The sequence below is a fragment of the Eublepharis macularius genome, chromosome 15 (genome assembly GCF_028583425.1).
Source record: "Eublepharis macularius isolate TG4126 chromosome 15, MPM_Emac_v1.0, whole genome shotgun sequence".
Lineage (NCBI taxonomy): Eukaryota > Metazoa > Chordata > Lepidosauria > Squamata > Eublepharidae > Eublepharis > Eublepharis macularius.
The window spans coordinates 19030924-19048978 of NC_072804.1; the positions used below are offsets into that span (position 1 = coordinate 19030924).

Sequence of the window (18055 nt, forward strand, 5' to 3'; positions counted from 1 at the left end):
CTGCTGCGGGGCTTTGGGATGGCCGTGCCGGTGCAGCCCTCTTAAGACCCCGCTGCTAGAGCCTGTTGTATTTCTTCTCATAATGGGCTCCGTTGCTAGTTGATACAAAAAAGCCTACTTTTCCCAAGGAGGACATTATACGTTTACAGGCATTCTGTTGCTTGATTGGATCCAGACTAACATTTTCACGTGTACAAGGATTTCCACTCATGGAGCATGATCCCCACTCCTCCTTGTGGCAGTCAGAAGTACTTCTTGCAGTCTTGTTCCTGTGGGTCTCCTCTAGGATTTGGGGGGATATTTCCTCCGTAGTCTCTTACTTTGAGAGCTTCACGCCCACATCCTTCAGTAAATGAGCTTGGTACTCTTTCCATGTGGGACTGCATAGAAGCCACGAAGATGAAAGCAGGATTGCACTTACCTGTAACTGTTGTTCATTGAGTGATCTGTGCAGGCACCACATCCATCCACCCCAGCCCCGCTGTGAACTCTCTGGAGCCTTTGTTTCTGGGGGGCGGGGGGTGTCTTCAGTAGTGGCATTGAGAGAACTGAGGGGGTGATGCCCCTCCTGGTCATGCAGTAATTTTGGCGGGAACGTGCCAAAGGGCGGGGGCCTCCTCATCTTCGGGAAATCTTCATGGCTGGCACACGCATGCATAGTCCCAACGTATACTAGCACCGAAGATCACTCAATGAACAAATTACAGGCAAGTGCCACCCTGTTTTTCCGCATCACCAGAATTAGAATAGACTGCCTGGATTGAACTTGGGTTTATCCCCCTTCTGGCAGCCTAATCAGGAATGGAGCTCCCGAGGCTGATTCAGGCAGAAAGGAGAAACAGAGGTGATGTCAGTCCCCTCCAAAACTTAGGGCCACTTTCCAGTGACCTCTCACTGGAAAAAATGACTTTCTGACTGCCCCCCGCCCCCAACCGATGAAGGAGCTGAACCATTATGAATTAGTGCCTCGATCTCCAAAAGAGAACCTGGCCAATTGACGTCCATTGGCAGGTCTGGCAGAATCCGCAGGGGTCTCACGCCTCCTATCTCCTGCCAAAGGTCTTTAACATGAGCAACTGAAGAAGTCTCCGATCCCCGAATTCGGATTGAAGTTGAGCTAGATAATTTGGTTTTTTACTGTGTTTTTATTTGCAGTTCATAACTTTTGGCTGGGTAATTTAAAAACATAAATAACATGTCATTTTATTTATCGGAACAATTCTTAAAGGTGGCATTATTCTTAATTTCTCTTTTATGTGTTTTGTTACTCTTTCCCCCCTGTCTAGTTGATGATATTTGGAATCTTTTTGTGCCTGGATGCTTTTCTCTACGTGTTCACGCTCCTTCCGTTAAGAGTTTTTCTGGCAATGTTCAGGTTTATCACGTTACCTTGCTATGGCTTGCGGTAAGTTCCCTTTACTTCATAATAAATGAGTTGACATGTTTTATAGAATAACATCTTTTAAATTTGCCTGTTTAACCATGTGGCTCTTCAGGCATGATTTTGTTTAAAAGTACAAACAGTTTCGGGTTGAAGAAACAAGAGAGTCCCCATACTTGGCTTTAATTTCTGAATCCTCATGTGTTTCTTCATTGCATGAAAATCAAACTGTGATTGGAGAAGGATCAAGATGGGTAGCTGTGTTCGTCTGTCTGTAGCAGCGGAAAAAGCAAGAGCCCAGTAGCACCTAGAAGACTAACAAAATTAGTGGTAGGGTATGAGCTTTCGTGAGCCAGTTAACTTCTGTCTGAAGAAGTGAGCTGCAGCTTACGAAAGCTCATGCCCTACCACTAATTTTTTAGTCTTATAGATGCTACTGGAGTCTTACTCTTTCCACTGTGATTGAAGAAGTAAGAGAACTTTTGATTCCACAAGTTGAGCCAAGTACTTGTTGGTGGCAGTATTTATAAGGATTTGTTTAATTAAATTATGGCATAAATATATATATATATATATATATATATATATATATATATATATATATATATATATATATATAACAGATTATCTACCTGAAATACTACCTGCATACAGTGCCATTTACACAGTGCATAGACTTTCACAGTTTACACAGTGCACAGACGTTTAGAATTTTCTGTATTTATACAGAAAATAAAGGGGTAAAATGAGTCTTCTAGCAAGTGTTTAGAATGCCAATGTTTGTGTTATAGCTTACAAATTGATTGTAGGGATAACCATTTATATTTTCCCAGCAACTTGTGCTTGTAGACACAGTCATTTGCAAATAGAGATAACGCTGGAACATACTTTTTTGTAGAACAAAATGTTATGCCAGCATTCATGGCTTTTGAATTTTCCCATTGTATTTTATTCCTGTATGACAATGAGAGGTGGAAAACAATTGAATGAGATACTAGCAAGCAGCCCCTCTGCCTATTTCTTTTTGTTATCCAATGGAAAGTGCTTGGGAAGTATTTTCAGAAAGCTTCTTTAATGTCTGTAATAATTTAGAATGCAGGCTCTCTTTGCCACTGGAATGCATTTTTGCTTATAATGGGAATGGCAAGTGTACTTTGAGGTACTAGTCTAAAGCTAACATTAAGACCATTGATGACAGTTACCCCCAGATTTACTAATAAATTGTGTGTGATGAATATAAATGCCTATTTCTGATACTGCAGCTTGCCGTGGAGTAAATTTTATTTCTCCGTGATCATTAGGAAACAGAAGTATGGTAAAATTTTCTTTACCACTAAGCAGGCAGATATTGCTTATTTATCAAATTGTTTCATGCAAATGGTTTGTCTGTATTCAACTTCTCATTGCCACAGAAAGACTGCGTTAGAGGGTTTTTTAATATATAGAATTACCATTATGATAGTAACCCCGATTTTCTCATTTTAGTACTCCTAAATAAATGTGATCAGATTGCACTGCAATAATTCCTGGCAAAATTAGTCACAACCTACTGAAAGACTTGGGGTGTAAACCACAGCAGGTGGTATTTCATTAACCATAACATCACTGGACACCCTGACCTGGATAGCCCAGGAGAGCCTGATCTTGTCAGATCTCAGAAGCTAAGCAGGGTTGGCCTTGGTTAGTAATTGGATGGGAGACCTCCAGTGAAGACGAGGGTTGCAGAGGCAGGCAAACTACCTCTGTTAGTCTCTTGACATGAAAACTCCACCAGGGGTTGCTGTAAGTCAGCTATAACTTGAGGGCAGGATTTCATTTCAGCATCATTGGGTGGATAATGTGAACATCACCTTATTAAGTCTCCTAACAGAAGGAAGGAAATATTATTAATTACCTACTTTATAGAATAACTGCCTTATAAATTAACTTTCATCTTCCTAGTTGTAGAAACAGGAATGATCTATGCTAGAGACACTCAAACACTGGGGTTGCAAGTCACAGCCAGTATAGGATTGAAAATAAATCTGCCACTGAAGTCAGTGGATAAGATTTTGGTATGCCCAAGGGTATGGAAACAATGGCATAGGTACAATCCAGATGCAATAGACTTGGTGTCAGTGTTCCCATTGACTTTAATGGGATTGTCAGTTTAAAAAAAAAGTCCATTGAGTCACACACCTAAGCAGAGACACACCCATTGAAGCCAGTGGGTTTAGGGTACCTTTTTTGTGAGGGGTTTTGCTTCTCGCCGATCAGCAGTGAGTTTCACTCATGCTTTTAAATGGTTATGTTCTTCAGTCTTATGTTACAATGCATTATAAGTCTATATTTTGTCTATAGTAAGGGGTTTAATGCTTTTCGACTTGTCAGTTTGTCATGTTTTAAGTGTTAAAAATGCAAAAGAAAACTGCAGTTCATCTCAAGTACACACGCATAAGTATGCTTAACAAAATAACTGAAATAACAAATAGCTGAAATAACAAAGTCTGGTAACAGCAGATGGTTGCTTGTCTTCCCCTTCCTGTTTTGTGTGGGTATTCCTCCTCCCTGTGACTTGTTTGGGCTGTATGAAAGGCCTTCCTATAGCTGCAGCATCATATTCCATTCTATGTAGAACTAAAAGTGCTCTTCCCTTCATTCTGTTTGTTTTTTTCAAGATCTCAGCAGAGAGACTGTCTCCTATACCTCCATCCTTTGTTTTGCACTTCATTTATTCTCTTCTCTTCTAAATTGTTCAAAACCGAGATTATATTCCCTCAAACCTTTGGAAGCATAAAAGTCCTTTTTCTTTCCAGGCTAATCCTTATTCGCAGCACCACGGATGGTGTGAGATACTAATAGGGGCTTGGCATGGAGTCCTATTGCAGCATCTGATCTCTCAGGCGAGGGCACCCCCTCCCCACCTAAAAGAGAGAGAGAGAGAGAGAGAATCAGGGAGATTCCTTCATAGCTTAGATTCTTTTATCTTGGCCTTAATTTGGCTGGGGCAGGGGCTGTTTTTGACAAGCCTGCCTGAAAGACACGTATGGGTCATTTGAGCTAATTGTGTATATATGTTTCATCTTTGTTTCTGTTGTGCCAGAATTAGCGACTGGCTTGTTTTTTCGATACTGAAATCATGGAACGAAGACTTACCGGTGGTCTTTTTTTGCCTAAATATTTAAGGTCACTGCCAAATACAGCGTGTCAGTTATTCAGCACATCTAAACTCCAGAAGCTCTGATGCTGTGCCAGGCCCTTCTAGTCTAGATCGCCGACTGGAGTCTGGAAGTGATACGGTGATGTGTGGAGTCCCACTCCCAGGGCCCAGCTAAACGATACAAGTGACACGAGTCAAGTTGATAGGCCTTCACCCCAGCTTGCAATCACAGGTACACAGGGGAACTCACTTAAAAAAGTGGTCTGCTGCCCTTGAACGTTGCAAAGGGTGAGGAAGGACCTCCTTGCCCTTTGTGGGGTCCAAAGCAGCATGGAACCATCAAAGGACTTTCTAAGTTGAGTCCCCCTGTGTAAGTGAGACTGAGTTGGGTCGGGGGACTGCTGACTTGACTCATGTCACTTGCATTGTTTAGCTGTGTTAAGGCACCCTTCAGGGAAGCTGTTGTCTGGGGAAAAATGGACGAGTGTTCATTACAGATTCATTTGGTTATTATTATATGCCCTGGCCTCCCCTGCGAGTTGTGGGCAGTTTACATCTGTTTTATTAAAGGTATATTTATTAACTGTCCTGGAAGGACACGCTGCACACTATACTCATTTTTACCATGAACTGAACATTACAGACCCAAATGTTAGCTAGCCAGTGATACCACCACCACCAAAACCTTTTTATTTCTTTTGGGGAAAAGATAGTCCTTAATTAAGATTATATTTTCTTTCAATCAAGATTATCTTGCTTTAAGGACTTGTGAATGCAGGTTATATTAACTTGTCCCAAAGATATAAATTAATTCATGCAATCCTTTATTTGGATTAGTCTGCATCCTGTATATCAAGTGCATGTATACTGTTGTCTGCAGCGGTATCTTGTTTGTGTGTTGTCCTTGTTGGAGACTATAGAGTTCTGAGTCCTCCAGTAGATAGCGTGAACATTTTCTATTTAATTTCACAGAGAAATGGTAGTAAGAGACTTTTAACAAATATAAGCCGTTTAGAAATACAGTCTTCTATATTTTCTCATAGTCCAACTTTTGAGAAAATTTTGAGGATCTGCCAAACTTAGATCTAATTTCTTTTTGCTGAGGCTGAGGGTATAGTATCACCATTTATTACCCCCAAATTCTTGATTAGGTCAGTACGATTCATACCTTTCATTACGAAGGAGGGAAAATATTTTTCCTGCTACCATTATATGTTCTACATGAGGGAAAAACAAGAAAAATGTTCAGAAACACTTCCCCTCTTTTTTCCATGATGGTCAACATACCTAGAGTAGCAACATTACAACCTTCTTTCTCTCTCTTTCTCTTTTATTTCTTGTAAATCAGACTGAAGGGAAGAGCACTTTCAATTCCTTTATAGGATGGAATGTGATATCTGTCACATGGGACTTCTCCGTGGTGAGTAAATCCTGATTTTTCTTTTATCCTATCTTCTAAAATGTCCTCTCCACATAAAATCATAGATTGTTCTATTATGTAGGAAAAACCAAACTATCAATCAATATACTAGTATTCAGGGCTTTCTTTCTGGGGAAAGAGGTGGTGGAACTCAGTGGGTTGCCCTCAGAGAAAATGGTCACATGGTTGGTGGCCCCGCCCCCTGATCTCCAGACAGAGGGGAGTTGAGATTGCCCTCCATGCCGCATTGCGGCGCGGAGGGCAATCTCAACTCCCCTCTGTCTGGAGATCAGGGGGCGGGACCACCAGCCATGTGACCATTTTCAAGAGGTTCTGGAACTCCGTTACCCCGCGTTCCCCGTGAAAAAAAGCCCTGCTAGTATTTATAAGTTGCTCCAGAATCTACAAGTGAAAAGAGATTTTGGAGGAAAGCTAATGTCATCTATATGATAGAGCTTATCTTCCTTTTCTTCCCCAAATGTGGAAATAAATGGCTAAATCAGAGCATGTTCTCATATTAAATTTAAGGAGAGCATAACAAGCAAATTTCCAGACAAACCATGCCATTTCCCCTGTTTTATTGGAAGTTTGAACTTTGAAATCTTCTGGCGTGATGTACCTGGTTTGTAAACAGCGAACAGTGCAATTATAACTGCAGAAGTTACTCCAGTCTAAGCCCATTGGAATCAGTGAGCTTAGCCTGGAGTAGCTCTGTTTAGGATTGCACTGCCAGGCTCAAGGAGTAAGTAAAAATCAACCTCAGGAACACAGAGATGTAAAATTTCTGGAAATGTTGAAGCCATGGGGGAAAAACCCAGACATTTTGAAAAAAATTTGGAACATACATAATCCTTACTTTGTTGTCAACTTTAAACGTAACAACGTAATATGCATCTTTTAGCATATAAAATTGTACTTCTTGGTAGAGCAATTAAATTTAAAAGTATAAATACCTTATTTTTCTATAAGCATTTTTTGGAATGGACCCACTATTAACGAGAGGGAAAGCTAGAACTTGCTGCACCCTCCGCGCTTCCTTAACACACATGCCTTAGTTTTTGTTATTAGAGAGGCACGAAGTTTAAAATCTAACACGCAGATTTTATAGTAAACAAACAAAAGTGCAGTGGCGCATAAACTTGATCTTCAATAGTTTATCACACAGATCATGGCATATTAATCGTTTACAAAATTAGCCCCATTAAGATCTGTGGTGTATGTATAGTATGTGCAGGAGTAATTTTCTAATGTTGTAGATTGGCTCGCATACCTTTGTACAACACAATTTGAGTTAGTAAAACCTTATTCTAAAAAGCATTTCACTCATTCTGAAAGAGGAAATATTTCGTTGGAGTTTTTTCAGTCATTCCCCAAATTCCAGTTTTTCTCTGGGAAAGGTTTTTTTGAAAGTCCGTAGGATGGGGGTGAAATGGAAAAACGACATCTCTAGAGGCCCATCAGGAAACGAGTTTGTGTGTCAGTTTTGATGGCCAAATAGCTAACATAGAATTTTTTTTTAGTATCTATGGTAGTAAAAAAAATTGTGGGCTAGGAATATAGTTCAAATTTAAATAAAAAAATAGTTGCATATAAAAAGTTGATACACACAAAAAAGTGTTTTGCATGTTGTAGGCCCATATTAGTGAAGAATATCTGGAACACTTTTTGTTGCAGTTGCCAAATGATATTTTTTTAATCCTCTGGAATTTTGCTTTAAACAAAATTAAAACATTGCAGTTTAGCCTGAAAACATTATTTAAACTATAGAATACCGCTGCCACATTAGATAAAATATATATAGTTTTCTTTTTATTCCTGAATATATATGATCTTTTCACATGGCAAAAATAAAACATTAAAAATAAAAATACTATATGACAGAGAGTCTGAGGCCTTTGTCATAAACACTACCAGTTTACGTGTGGCTCAATTTGCTATTCAGAGAAATTCAGTTATATTGAATGAACAGTCAGGGATTTATTGTCGAAGGCTTTATTGTCGAAGTCAGGGGTTGATCCAAAGGGAGATGATTTTTAAAAACACATCCTACTGTGTTTTAAAAAATCTCCTTCCTCAATGACATCACCGGATTATTTTTGAGATAAAATGTCTGTAGGGAAAGCATGTTGGAACTGTTGTGCAGGTTCTCATTTTGCCTTTTTTTTTTTTTTTTGAGACAGCGGTCAGCAAGGCCTAAGAACGAGGTTGGTGTTGATTTTTCTGTCTTAGCATGTACTTGTGGCTCTCTGTGTGCACGTGTAGTTTTGTTAATCACAAATGCGGACAAATGGAAGGAACTCCTGTGTTTAAAACGTTTCCTGTACAATGTGCATGCTTTAAAGTGTCAGACTACCAAGAATCCTGCTTTGAAAGGCGTCGTTTCCTGCGTTCTGTGGCTGCAAACTCGGGTCTGTGGCCACATTTACATATTTTGCAAGGCACAATGCACAGTCCTAACCCACCAATGCTGCTCATGTGCACGGTTCATGTGTTTCCAGACAAGAAGTGGTCTGATTTATACATGATGTTGCCAGTGTGCCATTAAAATACAGGTTGCATCTAAACATTTAGCTCATGAATTCTCAAATTATTAATGTTTGAGGAAGAAATCAAACGAGGCAGCTCTTGAGAGCGCATTTAAGCAAAGCAGGAAGCTTCTGAACCAGGCGTGCTTAGAATTAAGTAACTGACTGCCATTTCTCTGGGACTCTGCAAGACCTATTAATTTCTGACCACTTTTCTGCCAAGAATAACAATCAAGGGTGTTTTTCTTAAAGTAGATTAGGCTTCTAGAGAATAGCCTTGATTTTCAGCATGTGTAGCCCAGCAGAGTGGCAGCACCTCCCTTCGGGCAAAGTGAGGCGAGAAGGTCCTCAGGCTTCGGGGATGCAGAACTTCCACGCAGGCATTGGTCAAGGTGGAAGGGGGTCGGCTTTCTGCATCTGTATTCCTCCACCGCTTATGAGTATTGTTCATACCTAACTTCCCACGCTTGCAATAAAAGTACAGCTTGTTTCATTCATGTTTTGACGTTGTTTTTATATGTCTTTTTCCTCTGGTTTTTTGAAGGATGTGTTTGTGTAAGGTTCTGCCAGGTAGATCTCAGTGACTTCACTGCATGAGTCCAGAACTGTATGGGTTAAAGCTTTATTGATAGTCTACTAGTTCAACAATCCATTACAGATGCATTGCCAGGAATGAAATTCTGCACCAAGCCTCAAGTCTAAATTGAATTCTAAGTACAGCCCAGATCCCACCTCCCTTAGCTGCCAGCCTAGTCTAGGTTCCCACTTCCCATCCCCCAATAGCTGCGGTGTGTAAATATAAGCAAAAGCAAAGCAATTTAGAATGATAGCAAAGAGGATGTTTTAGAAAGTTCAGGAGTTCCAAGGTTATGTATCCATGACAGCAGTTCTTCTTCGCAGGAGACAGGCAGGTAAGATCAGGAGGGCCCCGCTTCTCTGTACGCTTTCACAGGACAGAGACAGAGGAGACAGCTGGAGCTGTCTCTAACACAAGGGCACAGTGCCCATTAGAATCCAGTCCTTGGCCCAGGCTCTGGCGCTTTCAGGTCAGGGGGTTGTCAAGCCCCTGAAGTATGGCAGGGCATGCCAAGACCCTGACAGTTTGTGTTGGTTTTCAAGACATGATTTTAATGTTTTAATTTGTTAGCTGCCTTGGTGGCTGATATGAGGGCAGAGAGACGGGGTAGCCAGCCAGCTCAAGGTTGACTCAGCCTTCCATCCTTCTGAGGTCGGTAAAATGAGTACCCAGTTTCCTGGGGTAAAGTGTAGATGACTGGGGAAGGCAATGGCAAACCACCCCGTAACAAAAAGTCTGCCACGAAAATGTCGTGATGGGATGTCGTCCCCCCCCCCGTGGATCAGCAATGACTCGGTGCTTGCACAGGGGACTACCTTTACCTTACTTAGACGGGGTGTAAATTTTGTGGAATAGAAAATAAATGAAATTGTTTCTAACCATTGTCTCAGTACAGTTTTTTTAAAATAGCAAAAATGTTGCTTACTATTAAATTCCTTAAAGATATAGGTAAGCTTTTAAAAATCAAAGTTGACTTTATTAATACTAAAAAAGGTGTTCCTCTACCTCTTTTGGTACCTGGGAGGCTGTTGCAGATGTTATGGTAGGATGCCACATTTTGTTTTGGGAGTGGAGTTGCCAGAGGAGACAGATGAGAGATGACCTGATGGAACCAGAGATGGACCAGGAGAAACCTGAGCAGGCATCCGGCCTGATGCAAAACTTTGGAGAACTCAAAAGCTTGCACAGCATACATAGGCTGTAGGCAGAAGAAGAAAATATGTAAATCTTTCCGGGATGATCCAAAAACAAAAGCTGTGTAATTCCATCAATTAGGACCAAGTGAAAATAATACAAAACAGTGTGCAAACTTTTGAGTTCTCCAGAACTTTGTACCAGGCTAGATGCTAAAAACCAAACAAAGGGGTGAAGCTTAATTTTAGTTGTTGCATATATTTTTTTAACACCAATCTGTTACGTTATCTGGAACACCCCCACTGCAATATCCATCCATCTGTGGTAAGTGGTTGCACTTTAGGGACAGTATCACCTGCACTTCAGTAAGCACTATTCTAAAAGGCAAGACTATAGAGCCATTTCTCTATGCAGTCTGCCCTCAAAGTGTGGATATCACTCCAGGGAATTGATAAATGGCTAATCAGTGTAACTCTGTTTGGCACGGGTAGCTAGGAGGTTCTCTCATTTTTGATGATGTCTTTGATACACCTATTTAGCCGGGGTGGATCACCACGCACCTGCAACCTTGACGTTTTCCTGCACTCACTGAATAACGTTCAGTGCAGATGCTCCTTGTTTTCTGTATGTGATATTCACAAACTCCAGTTCCTCCTCTTTGTGCCCCCATCACCTGTGACATGACAGTTGATCAGCACAGTAAGTAAAGGCTTCTCTATAAAGATACCAAAACTGTGGAACTCCCTGCCAATGGGAGGTTCACCTTAATACCATAAACAGAGCCCTGCAGGATGCCAGTCCATCATCCTCTCTCACGCAGTAGCCAACCAGTGACTCTGGAGGGACAACCGCCTTCCCCTCTTACTGCTAGTATGTGGCTGTTCTCTTTTAGAGGGCCTCTGGTCTGTACTAGTGGTAAGCCATGATACCTCCCCCCTCCTAGTAAGTCAGGTTTTTTTTTTCAGGCTGTCACAAAGTTGCTGATGTTTTTCTTGCTGTTGCACCATTTTTTAAAACGTTTGTCTAAAAGATGCAAGAGTAGGAGATCACATCATCATTTTGTTGATCATAATATCATATGCTTAATACAACACCATGTAGCTATTGAGATTTGCCTGCAGTTCTCATTGTGGTATCTAGTGCAAAAAGTGAGTGTGTGTGTGAGGGGGTGGAGCATGTCACCCAACTCCAGTGGGGAGAGAAAGTGGCTGATGGCAGCAAACGTGCAACAAAGAAAAAAGTGTGCATGTAGTTTCATGGTTTTTTTCCTCTCTCTCACCCTTCTCCCATTTTGAGTGCAAAGGTTTTTGCAGTTTCTTATAGAACAAGACTGCTTCTGTCATTTGGCTGTGATGTGTCACTTACTTTGTTTCCATGATTTGTGTTGTGTTAGCCTTTGTTGTAAAACACCCAGTAGATACAGTATGAACTTATAAACTTGTGAATGAATAATATTCAAACTGCCCCCCACCCCAAACCACCAAGAGGGGAGATTTGGAGGAGTAAAACTGATCCCTCTCCTACTTAGTAAAGAACCCAGTAGCACCTTTAAGACTAACCAACTTTACTGTAGCATAAGCTTTCAAGAACCACATGCATGCATCTGATGAAGAAAACTCTGGTTCTCGAAAGCTTATGCTACAGTAAAGTTTGTTAGTCTTAAAGGTGCTACTGGAGTCTTTACTATTTTGCTACTACAGACTAACACGGCTAACTCCTCTGGATCTCTCCCACTTAGAGATGTTATCCTGGGAAGATGTTTTAAATTAAATTAAATGGTGGAAATGATACGTGAGTTCTCGGGACCGTAGTCTTGTGTTTCTTCATTACTGCATGTGCAAATGTTCTTCACCAGCAGATGGCGTCAGAGCCCTGATTATGGGCCACTTGTCCAGCATTTACTTAAAATTAAGGTTTATAATAAAGGTAGCTCTGGCAACAGTCTGTTGAAAGTTCATTGATGTGGTCTTTAGAAAACCTTGATCTGCATCACAAACGAGTGTTACAGATCCAAAGATGAGTGGATTCATGCATCTCCTTAGAGGGCAGTTTCATTTTTAAAATGGAATTTGTTTGACTTTCTATCCTTACTTTTTCCTGAAGCTTTAGAAACATGACATAGGATTGACAGCCTACAATAAATACCCAGTTAGAAAAATTGTTGAATACCTGGTTGCTTAATCCCAGGCATGTAGTAAGGGTACCAAGGTGCTTGCGTTTTAGAGTTGGGTCCAGCCAGCTTTTTCACTCAATCTCATCTGGTTACCTGCCTTACTGCAGTCCCTGCCCCACATCACTTCAGTCTGTGCATGTTCAGTGATCCCCAGCCTAACTTGTTTGATGGTCAGAGAGGACCCTCCTTGTTTCTCCAGTGGAACTGGTAACTGGATCCAACTCTTGGGTCTCTGAGGGAGAGAGAACCTGATAATTGCGAGTAGGAGTAATATCCATAAATAGCACTTCTCTGCATAGCCTGGTTGTTTTTCATTGGCTCGTAAACGGAATGCCTGGGATGCAGGCGGATCGTGGTCGTTGCTGAGCTTTGTGATGGGACATGGGCCGGAACTGGATATCAGAGCAGCAATTCCACGGATTTAGTCTGCTGTTAATGTAGGATGAACATGAAGGACAGTTGTGCTCTTTGACTGCACACCAGTGTTGTTGAATGTTTTAGGACAACAGGAATTACCCTGTATAGGAGGAAGCTTACCTGTTCCATTTCGTTAGGGTAGTAATCCCTGATATTGTGTTTACCAGTGTGGTTTTCTGGAGATCACTTCTTTCCTCCCCAAAACAAAGAAAGAGCCTGTCTTGACTTTCCTCCACTCACTGGGACAGGAAGTGCTTCCGAAGTGTCCAGGAGGCATCACCTTTGTGTCTTCCTGGAGTGCCCATTAAGGAAGAGCCGCCGGCATCGTGAGCATTTTGTGATTGGCTGTGTCTCCCATGGCAGCCATTTTGGGTGGCATCTGCTGCCTGATTTCAAAATTCCAAAAGTGCCAACAGATTCAACAAGGCTGAGGATTTGTGCTTTTGTAAGCACGGGGCAGGAATGAAGGGTGGTTGCACTTCCCGTAAAGCTACTTCTCCTGTGACCTTGCTAAAAGTGGAGGTGTTTCCAAACAAGAGGAGTTGGCCTGTTGTCTGCCTTGCAAAACTACCTTTAATTTTTGAATTTATTTATTTCTGTTTCCTTTTTAAAAGGTTGCTAACATTCTGGTAGGGGGAATAAACTAGTAATCTTTTAAAAATTAAACTAAGGGCCAAATTAGATGTTAATGTGGAGAGTGGGGAGGATCCTTGTATGTTTGCACAAATCTACCATTCATTTTTTTAAAAAGTGGGAGGTTTAGTTCTTAAGTAACTCATAAAAAGGGAATCTGTAGGCGAGGGGGATTAACCCCTGCCCTCTTTGGCGCTCTCCTTTGCTGTTCTCTGATGCTTGGAGTATTTTTCTTCCAGCCCAGTTAATTTATAGCATCATAGTCAAACTGGGAGAACAAGGCTAAGCTCAATAGAAAAACAGCAAGGTAGTATGGAAGGAAGAAAAATGTAATTCCCCCTTGTCTCCATACTCCACTTTTGCTTTAAAGTGGAGTTCTCCACCAACTGACTTTGGATTTGAAAGCCAACTCCTGGTAGGGAATCCTGGCCGGGGCACTGGACACCTTAACATTGTGAAACTTTGTAAATGGGGAACATGGGTTAGAACTCACAATGTCCTCATTCCACAAGTGGAAGTGCTGCACTCTAAAAATGAAGCACCAGGGAGGTGCAAAAAATTAACGAGGAGTTATACCCCTACTTGGAATGTCTTTGGATATCCAATAAGGATGATGAAAGTTTTGTGTTTGAGTCCCCAACATAATCAATATCATAAGAAGTAGGGTTCAAGTTCTGCTACAGCCTCAGTAGAGACTCTTTCCCATTTAGAGGTACAAGATATGGTAGTCAAGGAGTGGCAGTTGCCACCTCTGAGACTACTGCTATAGCGCAGGAAAAGGAGATGACCGAAACTGCTGGAGTCGTCGGTGGGAGTGAAAACATAGCAGAGCTGCGCCAGCATAACAACAATGAAGCGGATGTGATGGGGCTAAAGAGAGGATGGATAGCGTGCACCATAAAAACCTAGCAGTTTATGCAGCAAAAACGGGGGAACAAACACAAAAACAGATAGATCAGCAAGGGCATTCCTCAATGATGGGGGGGGGGGTTCCCCTCTGGCAGCAAAGGAGCAAACAAAAAGACAGACCATGGACTGTCACAATGTGTGGCAATGCCAAATAGCTCATGCTTCCAATCAGAGTATCTAGGAGTTGGTGGCGGTCAGTTGAGGAAAATATAATTGCAGTGCACTGCAATGACATGGAGAATTTGCAGTAAAACGAAAGACACAGAAAAGTAAGGTACATCTAGTACTCTAGGTGAAAGTAGCAGTAGCAGTAGTATGACAAAGTCATTTTGCAAAAGTCCAGAAGCCACCTGGAGACACACCTTCGTAGCTGAGTCCCCATACTGCAGGGAAAGCCCCTGAGACGGGACTAGTTCTCAGAGGCACAGCATCATCACCTGGGAAGAAGAGTGCTGGCAGTATGGAAATAGTGCACATACGCTCCTTCTAGGAAAGAAGAAAAAATTAACCCAAAAACCAAATTCTGCCAAGGGATCACATAAAAGTATGTAAAAACACAGGAAGTGCAGTTGTGAAAGTGAAAAAGCTGAACTATCTTGATAAAATGTGGCTTGACTAAGACTGGGAAGATAAAGGGAAACTATTTCAACTAGTAGGACAAAAATGGAAGTTGCCCTGGAAAAGGTTAATAAATAATAACCAACAATGAACACAGCAGAGAAAAAACTGTATCACAGCCTCAGGTGAGATACCCTCGTTGCAGTGCACTTCATAAACAGCCACGGCATTGCAGTTCTTGCAGTTTGCATCTTGAACAGCAGGGGGAGACTCTCTGCAGGGAGGTTAGAGTGATGTATGAATAAGACAGCTGAGCAAAACTATAAGGGGTACAATACCCCCCCCCCGAATAGACTCCCCCCCCTCTTCAACAAGTAAGGAGCACTAAAAAATAACACCCCTTTTCTGTCTCCGTGGGAGGACTGAGCTGAATTAATGGGAAAGCAGGCAACCTTCGCTGAGAGGAGAGGTGTGGAATACCTTGGGTCTGTGCCCCCAATGCAACGCAGATGTGAAAAAGAATTGTAGGAATCCTGTGAACGGTGAACAAGGCAACCGACCACTGGATTTTTACTTTCTCTTGTAGAGTAAATCACCGATGAGGAGAGAGAAATGAGTTGAAAGGGTTTTTCACCTGTTTGGCACCAGAGAGTCTTTCAGTAGGAAGTGCCAGAGATACAACCTGGCCTGTTGCACATGTAAAACATGTGCAGTACCTTAGTCACCAAGTTATTTTAAGAAAAGGAGGAAGTCGCTGTTAAAGATTTGATAGCAAGCCTGTTCCTCCTCCTAGAGTGATGTCCATCTGCACTGAGGAATTCATAGTCTCTATGCGAACTCACAGTAATAGCCACTACTTTTTAAAAAGAGAAACACAAGCCCAAATTAAAGAAATTTGTCACACACACTACAGTTACAGGCTGTGAAAGACACAAATATCTGAAGGAGTAAGCCGAACATAAGTTCATATTAAATATATATTAGTCCTTAGAGAGTTACCAGCCAATTATCTTGCTCTATCCAGAGGGAATCTGCCATTGAAGATGTTCAATGGCCTCAATTTATACCCCTTCAAAGCCAAAACCCATGATGCTCCAGGTTAGGATTAAAATATGTGTCATGCTCCCTTTAAAAGAGGTGGTAAAAAGATCATAAAGACCTGTTGATTATCTGCTTAAAAAGAAATTCAGCAGGGGAATTCTGGTTCCTGCCTAGATTAACAGTTTACAGCATTCACACTGTCCAGTGACTGAATTAGAGATGAAGTGTTATTTAATCTACAGACCAACAATAACTATGACCTCGGGAATGAAGTATAAGTTTGCTAAAGGATTGCAGTAGGGGTCCTGACAGCGACCAACTTAATGAAAAAGTTGTGTGTCAAGAACAACTTCTTGCCCTGAAACACCCATTCTGAGTAGAAACACAAGACATCCTTTAAAAACATGGGTGTGGAGTTCACATAGACCCAAATGGTGACTAGAGTTAACAGGTGTCCAGTTCCCCCCCCCCAGACAGTCTGATTTTTGTATCGAACTGTTGGTGGGGGGGAGGAGCAGTTAAAATACTGGACATATAAACGTCTGATATTTTTGCACGTGGAGGAGGAGGAGGCCTGCTTGCACCTGGATTTTCCAGATCTTAGCTCAGTGCACTAACCAGTATATTGATCTGGCTCTTTTTAGAAACAGTGTCATATAGGAATGACTCCAGAGCCAGATTGGACACAGTTGAAACAGCAATAGTCATCGTAATGCAGTCAAGTTTGCTTCATGTTTTATGTTAGTCCGAGGATACTAGTATCTGGAGCAGTTCTAGCCCAGGTTTTACTCATGTCTGTGTAAACTGGCTGAAGGACTGCTAGGGAGGGTTTGTGCTAAGCCTTGTGTTCTTTTCTCTGTATTCTCTAAAAGAGACACTCTGTACATTCCTACATGACTGTTGAATCTTAACAGCAATGAGACTGAGAACCGTGGGAAGAGCCAGCAGCGTTCCCTGGTAGGGAAAAGGGAGTGTGGCCATACACGGAATAGACAGGGGGAAAAACTGCCTTCAAAAAGCATTGGGCCGAGAGCTGCAGGTTTATCATCTTTGTTAAAACAGAAGCAGCTGTGGAGCCCCAGTCATTAAGTTGATGGTTCCAAGCTGCTCTTTGGTGTTGTGGTTAGAAGCGGCAGGACTCTAATCTGGAGAACCGCATTTGATTCTCCACTCCTTTGCTTGAAGCCAGGTGGGTGACCTTGGGTTGGTCACAGCTCTTCTAGAGCTCTCTCAGCCTATCCACCTAACAGGGTGATTGTTGTGAGGGTAACAACTACATACTTTGTAAACTGCTTTGAGTGAGCATTAAGTTGTTCTGTACGGCAGTATATCAGTCGAATGTTATGTTATTATTGCACCTCAGAACCAAGGACCGTCTGGGAGGAGGAGGGATTCCTTGAGTCAGGCAGGCACATTTCCAAAGGAACCGAGAGCTCTGCCAGGCCATACCTCTGGGCTTCTCTCTTCAGAACTGAAGGAGCCAGATAACTTTATTCAGGCTGGTGCAAACCCAGAGCCTTTCAGCAAGAGCCATTGTGAGGAGACTGTGAGAGGCTGCGCTGCTGGACTCATCCTTTGGTGATCCAGGGTGCCAGGCGGGGGGCAGGTGCTTTCCATCTGGCTTATGCCAGGCCGCGCAGCCTTTGAGCAAGGGCTGTGCTGAGGAGGCTCTGTCGGATCATGCCTTTGGAGTAAATTGGTGGCTGAAAGAGCAGGCAGCTCTCTCTTGCAGTCCCCAGGCAGATTAGGCACAGAATTGATGTCTTCCAGCATCATTTTAAAAACGCAGCTGGCACAGTTTTGAAGAGGCCACTCTTGAGCCATAACGACAAAGGAAAAAACAGAAACTTTTCTTCTTTAAATGTAGTTTTATTCTTCATCAGAATGACTATAGACAGTTTTTAAAAAAACCTTTAAAGAGAAATGAGTCTCCTCAGCCTGGAGGATACATGAGGAAAAAACAGAACCGCAGTGGAGATCCACTCTTTGCCGTGGCAAAAAGAGAACTGAGGGAATAGTGCCCCTTCTCCTGATCAGTTGATGTTTTTGGCAGAAAAGCGCCAAAGGGAGGAGGGGCGGTCCTCGTTTTCTAGAAAGCTCTGGAAATCTTTTCTGCGGCTGGCTTGCGCATGTGGAACAGCACAGAAG

General features: G+C 42.1%; 1 protein-coding gene across 1 annotated transcript in view; it reads left to right on the forward strand.

Moving 5' to 3' along the window:
* TAPT1 (transmembrane anterior posterior transformation 1) overlaps nucleotides 1-18055 on the forward strand; it is a 71483-nt gene that overhangs the window by 24611 nt on the left and 28817 nt on the right. The window contains 1 exon segment of the mRNA XM_054999616.1: nucleotides 1287-1405. Coding sequence (XP_054855591.1) covers nucleotides 1287-1405 — 119 coding nt within the window.